Below are 6612 nucleotides of genomic sequence, written 5' to 3'. Positions count from 1 at the left end.
CACGTTTCACGACTAAAAGTTAAAATTGTTGTATTCGATAATAGTAGGCTACATTTGTTAGGCTACTTTTGGTTGTAGTCGTATTGTAATTAAAGTATAACTTTTAATTAGAGACAGCGAGAGCCGCTCGTAAGGAACCCAGACAGTGGGGGTGATGAAACTTCTCTGAAATGATGCGGCACATTACTGCTAGGATACGCTTATCGGTTTTAGAAGTGCGATGTGTTGGCCTATGTAGGATATGTTAACATTTTATTTTTCTAATGGGCAATAATGGTTTCGGATGTAAGCCTATTTGATTTTAATTTTGTGAATTCCTGTTTCGTCGAATTATCTTTAGAGAAAGCGAAAAGAACAAAAATAATAATATTTAAGTAGTCAACATTTTAAGCGATAACTAGATTCGGTGCTCCATTTTTCCTGAATTAATGCATTACTTTTATGCGATAAAATGTCGCAAGCCATGCTCCAATCAAGCGTAATGTATAACTTTTAAATCCAGGATTAAGAGTATGAGCACTTTGGTAATGTAGACCTAAATGTTGAATTGTTGTATGTAAATTAATGCCAGGCGGCTCTCAGGTTTTCTCCCCCATGTAATATATGGCCTAGGTGACTCTAATCTAATTTGAAATTAACAAATTCTGCAATGTTTAGAGATCAATATACTACAGGTTAGAATATTTTTTTGAAAATTAGTTTGCAGTGAAAATTCTGTAACCCACAGTTTGCATTCTGGTGGGGAAACCTTTTCCAATGTCATATCATAAAGGGTGTATTCTAGTGAATTTCAGAAATAGGAATATCTATGCAATGAGCACAATATTTTGAATATTTCTTGTTGGCTTCTGTCAGAACATATATATATATATATATATATTTTTTTTTTTTTTTTTTTTTTTTTTCAGTTTTAAGAGCTGGGGAGACCATGCTAGCATTGCAAGTATTTTAATGATGTACAACCGTTCACGTGATTTTTAATGTCTAGTTACAGAATTATTAGATTTTTGGAAATGTTCTGCTTAGATTGTATTTTGGTTGTGAGATAAGTCTCCGAAATATGATTTCAGTCATGTTACAAACAAACTAAGCGGCATCCCTCATGGTTATCATTTAGTCATGAAAACACATGCCAACTATCTTTTGAGAATGTTCCAAGTGAAAGCATTGAAATGGCAGACTAAATTCAATATAAATGACCATCTACAATTCAAATTCTTTTTAACTTCAATAACAAATCTGAATCACATTCTAGGCCATTCCTGCTATATGCTTTGTAGCTTAAAGAAAGGGTTCAGGGCATACCCTGGAAACTGGACAATGTTTGTGCTGGGAACATTTAACCTTTTTTTCATAATGCTTTTATAATGTCCTGGGAGGACTAAAAATGGTTTGCTGGGTTTGGTCTCATTTTACTGAAAACAAATGCACAGATAAACAGAGGTTCTGATTATGTAACTCTGGCTGAAAAATTATTTCTTGCTTCATTTCCCTTTTCCAGTCAAAGGTCAAGGGAGTATGCCTCGCTTCTCTCTCTCTTTCTCACTCGCTCACTCTCACTCTCGTTCACTCTCACTCTGCTCACTCTCTCTCTCTTACTCTTGCTCACTCTCACTCTCTCTCACTCACTCTTGCTCACTCTCACTCTCTCTCGCTCACTCTCTCTCTCACGCTCTGACTCTCGCTCTCTCTCGCTCTCTCACTCTTGCTCTCTCCCTCTCTCTCTCACACTCTTGCTCTCTCTCTCTCTCTCTCTCTCTCTCTTGAATATGGACCTCCTCAGTAATAAGCTCCTCTTCTAGGTTCCCATTTTGCACTCAGAGGTATCACAGCTTTCCTGTTTTGTCTGATTCGGTGGGGCGACGGCCCTTCGGACAGACATGGTGAGCGTGGTTCATGTCTTTCCCCTCTGCTGTGGTGTGTTAAATGGACAGAGTGCGCTGGCCTCGCCGAAGCAGACATTTTTTGGCATTGCTGCTGGATACTCCAGTAACACCATAAAGGAAGCCTATAGTTTTCAGGTTCCACCAATTTTGGCCAACGAGCACATACAGGATCAGCATTGACTTTATTTCTTAATGGCCAATTCCCCTGTGAACTCCCTCTACTCTACTGTCTGTTTGTGGGATTCACACATTCACAATTTTTCCCCCTGGCCTTTGACCTCTGAGTGCTGATCATCTGTTCACGTGATCTCTGTACTGTAACTTGCAGGTATTTGGCATCAATAATATATGAATTTCCAGGCTTTCACATCACTTTATACTGGATCTGAGCTTGCCTAAATATACCTTGCAGTACATTTCAATTGATTGAAGTCACCCAGCACTTGTAATGGACTGAAGAATATTCAATGGTGGCCATTTTAGATTTCTCTGCACATAACGGGACCCCATTGTGGCCTTTAAAGCTAGAACAATATATTGAGCTACGTTTGTCTCACTATCTCAAGCTGTGTGCTGGGCTTTTCTAGTCCAGGATTTACAGTCTGTTAGCACAGTCCTGGCATGACTCGTGGCCAGGTCACGTGATCAGATCACATATTATGGTCATAAAGAGCAGGAGGTGACGTCTCAAGGGGAGGACAGTTCAAATTTAATATCGGCAGATTGGCGAGAATTCAGAATATTCTGCTCGTTTACAGCCTCAACAGACACGTAGATATTTGTTTTACTCTGAGAGAAAGTAAACCTAAATACACTAAATATCAACTGTTTGAAAAGTATAGACCAGTTAAATGTTAAATAATAAAATATAGAGGTTTGCGTATCTTAAGTAGTGAGTTGAGACAGAAGAAAAAGATTTTTTTTTGACATTACAGCACAGTACGCTTTCAGCACAATACTAATGATAATGCTGACTGGTTATAGGGCTGAAAGCACCCCACTGGCCCCACCTGTTGAGTCTCAGCTTCACAGCTGTGAGGTAGAAAGGCGTTTGGTCTGGAATGAATGGTGTTTGTGCGAGGGGAGTATAAATAGCCAGCTCTGTTTCACAGCTCCCTCCCCTCTGTGTTTATCAGATGGGGAGAAAGGCCAGGCCAAGCCCCTTGGTTTCCCAGTCCCAGGCTCCTACTGCTGCGGCAGACTGAAGGAGCTGCCAGCTGAGCCGCTGGGAGAGTCCATCGCCGACTCCATCGACCTGTCGGGCAAGAGCAAGAAGCGGCGAAACCGCACTACCTTCAGCACCTTCCAGCTGGACGAGCTGGAGAAGGTGTTCCAGAAGACGCACTATCCGGACGTCTACGCCCGCGAACAGCTGGCCCTCCGCACTGACCTCACAGAGGCTCGTGTGCAGGTACCCTGGTTAACTGCTTATGGAGTGTGTGTATGTAATATCGAGAACCAGCACACCCTGTAGCTCTCCAGGGCCAGGGTCGATGATGACTGATATAACACCCAGTGTCAGTGTCGATATTTAGTTCAGTATAAATATTTCATAATTACAATGGTAACAATATTCACAAAAATGTGTAAACTAGACATGATTGATTTTATCAGAAAGTACAAACAATTCAGTTCATGAAATATGAAAAAATAACCAAAAAAAGGAAGATACACCATGTATATCCTTCATGGACCTCCACGAGTCCCACGCCATAGTTTGGGAAGCCCCTTGCACCTCGTGGCCGAGTACACATATATATGCTGAGCTGGTTCTGTTTTGCTGACCCGCAGGTGTGGTTCCAGAACCGCAGGGCCAAGTGGAGGAAGCGGGAACGCTATGGCAAGATCCAGGATGTGCGCAACCACTTCGCTGCTACATACGACATCTCCATCCTGCCTCGCTCTGAGGCTTACACCCAGGTAACCCCTCACTAATGTGCGCTCGCTCTCTCTCCAACCCCCCTCCCAGATATGACTGTCTCCCACAGTCATAAAGATAGCCATCAGCCCAGTATGCTCCCCTGACACCCCCATGCACAATTGATTTGAACTGATATTTCCATTGGCTGGCTTTTCCTCTGGCTCTGACCATTTATGTAAACACATTTATTTAAAAACTACACAACATGGTAGTTTGTGAACTTTTCTGTGTATAGTAGGTCTGAGGATATTCTTCCACTGACTTCAAACTGCAAATTGCTCTAAGTTCGTAAAATAACTTTTTTCTTTGTATTATATAAGTTTGTAATCATTACTGCTGATTAAAAGGCAGTGATGCTCTACAGAATAGGAACAAAATGAATCCATTGTTGCTACTATTGCACCACTTCAAATGAACAGGATGTTGCAGTTCTCCACTGTCATTAATAATGAACATCGCAAGCAGTTTTTGAGTTGTTTATTTGTGAAATGTCTGACAGCTAACATCCTCTGCCTGCCAGATCCAAAGTAACCTGTGGCCAGGGAGCAGTCCTGGGACCCCGGGGGTGGGTGGGGGCTGCGTTCTGGGCCCCGACAGCATGCCCTCATCCTGCATGACCCCCTACTCCCACCCCCACCCCCACCCTCACAGCAACATCCCAGGTTTCATGGGTATCTCTGCCTCGCCCGGTGGTCCGCACCACCCCCACTCGCACCCCCACGCGAGCGTCAACAGCCTGTACTCACTGCACGGCTTCCCCGGGGCACTGGGAGGCCACTCTTTCGAACCCGCACCCGAGTCTGACTACAAGCCTTCCGGCCTGGTAGCCCTGCGGATGAAGACCAAGGAGCCTGGTAGCCTTCTCTCCTGGCCCACATGACGCTGGAGCTGACCCAGTGACTGTTCCACTGGACACACTCTGTTTGGCCAGCCCAGAGTGCAGAACCAGGGGCTGCTTATCCAGAACATCTGTCTGGCTGAAGGGATAGGGAACATGCTGAGGTCCCTGCCTCGGTTTTGGCCCCGGAATCTGGCATCTCCTCCTCTTCCTCTCAGCATTCTTCCTGCCACAAAGTAACCTCTCGATGTCAGTATTCAGGGATACTTCTCTGTGCAGGACACCATGGGATGCTGTTGAATGGGGCAGTGTGCTTGTGCACCTCGTACATATAAGTCAGTGCAGGCCTGAGCTCTATTTTGAACAACTTGCACGGGACATTTTTACTTTTTTTTTCTTTTTAATCGTCATTGAATTTTGATTATTTTGCATTTAGACTTGAAATGTATGAAAATGTATGTTTCCAAAGTGAAACGGTAATAAAATAAAAAATGAAAAATATCTGCCCTTTATCTGACAATGCCCAACAATAAATGTACTGATTTGTTATTTTGGACCACTTAAAATTTGTTTGTGTTTCTGTGCTGCAGATATATTCAAAATCAGACTATGAATCTGCTTTACTGGGGAGAGCTAAAAGAGTCAAGCAGCTTCAGTGAAATTAGGTGCCTTCAAATTAAATTACATTTACAGCTTAAATCAAGTATGTTTAAAGAATAAGTGTGTGGGATGTGAGTAAGAATTTACAATTATTAAATTGTTAAAAATGAGACCTTTCTGCTCATTTTAAAGCAAGCTTGCCTTTATTTTAATTTCTTACTGTTTATAAATTATAAAAAAGGAAATTATTTCTCGTTAAAAAGATGCTTACTAAGGCCCAGACCCAGGTGATTTACTTCAGTGAGTCAGGTGAGCATAATTCCAGGGCTGAACTTTTTTTTCGGAAGCAACTTCATGCCTTCGAAAGTATCCAACTGCAATGGCTGTTCTGTCTGGTTAACAACCATGGGTTCCTCTAAACAGTTGCCCAAGGATTTCAGAATGAAGATGGTTAATTTCCCCTAAGAAGGAGAAGGCTACAAAAACTACCATCAAACTACCATTCAAACTACCTATTTACACTGTCGGAAACATTATTAGATAATGGAAGATAAATGGAACAGTTGAAGTCAAGGCAAGGCCTGGAAGATTTCAGCCTGAGACCTGGTGAGGAATAATCAGAAGAACCCACACATCACTGCAAAAGAGCTGCAAAAAAGAGTAGCAAACACAGGTCTAGCTGTTCACAGGACAACAATACAACGTACTTTAAACAACAAAGACCTAAATGGCAGAGTTGCCAGAAAGAACAATCTCAATACAAAATTAAGCATCTGTATACTGACAGTATACTGACCTTATTATAGCAAAGCTAATTATTGGACAACAACTATGTCCTTTCAGTGGAAAACATTTGCATCAGTGTAAGGCATTAAAATATGAGGCATGTAATCTGTCCCATCAGCTGGCCAAGGAGGATAACGGCACATTGTGTCCAACCAAACTGAATTTGTTGGTCTGTTATAACCTCAGTTACCCTGGAGACCATTGGAACCTTTTTGAATGTTTCCGCTAGCCAGTGTATTTCCCATATTTGTTGCTGCCTCTTGGCAGAAGGGACAGGGCAGACTCTCACGGATCTCAAAAAAGTCACAGACTAATCACTGAAGCTCAACAGACAAGGAATTTTCAAAGGAAGAAAGTTTGTTTTGGGCATGAGCATGGGTGTGAGAATTACTGTGAATGACTTATGAGAGGTAAACCTGAAATGGGGAAAGTGGAACGAACTTTGCTGTTGTAAAATAAAAACATTTTGAAAATGCATATTAGCATCCAGGTATGTGCACATATATGCTTACAGTACATATGGAATTGTATTTCATTTGTTTATATGATCCACATATGCAGCTTAAAATATATGGGTCGAA

The 6612-nt window shown here is 42.0% G+C and overlaps 1 protein-coding gene across 1 annotated transcript in view; it reads left to right on the top strand.

Annotated features, from left to right (window-relative positions):
• LOC133110731 (homeobox protein aristaless-like 3) overlaps nt 1-4687 on the top strand; it is a 7006-nt gene extending 2319 nt beyond the window's left edge. The window contains exons 2-4 of the mRNA XM_061221003.1: nt 3023-3297; nt 3678-3806; nt 4328-4687. Coding sequence (XP_061076987.1) covers nt 3023-3297; nt 3678-3806; nt 4328-4687 — 764 coding nt within the window. The remainder of the gene's footprint in view (nt 1-3022; nt 3298-3677; nt 3807-4327) is intronic.
• The last annotated feature ends 1925 nt before the right edge of the window (nt 4688-6612 follow it).

The sequence above is a fragment of the Conger conger genome, chromosome 14 (genome assembly GCF_963514075.1).
Source record: "Conger conger chromosome 14, fConCon1.1, whole genome shotgun sequence".
Taxonomy (NCBI): domain Eukaryota; kingdom Metazoa; phylum Chordata; class Actinopteri; order Anguilliformes; family Congridae; genus Conger; species Conger conger.
The sequence above is the reverse complement of the archived record's forward strand: the minus strand, read 5'-3'. Positions and strand labels throughout refer to the sequence as shown.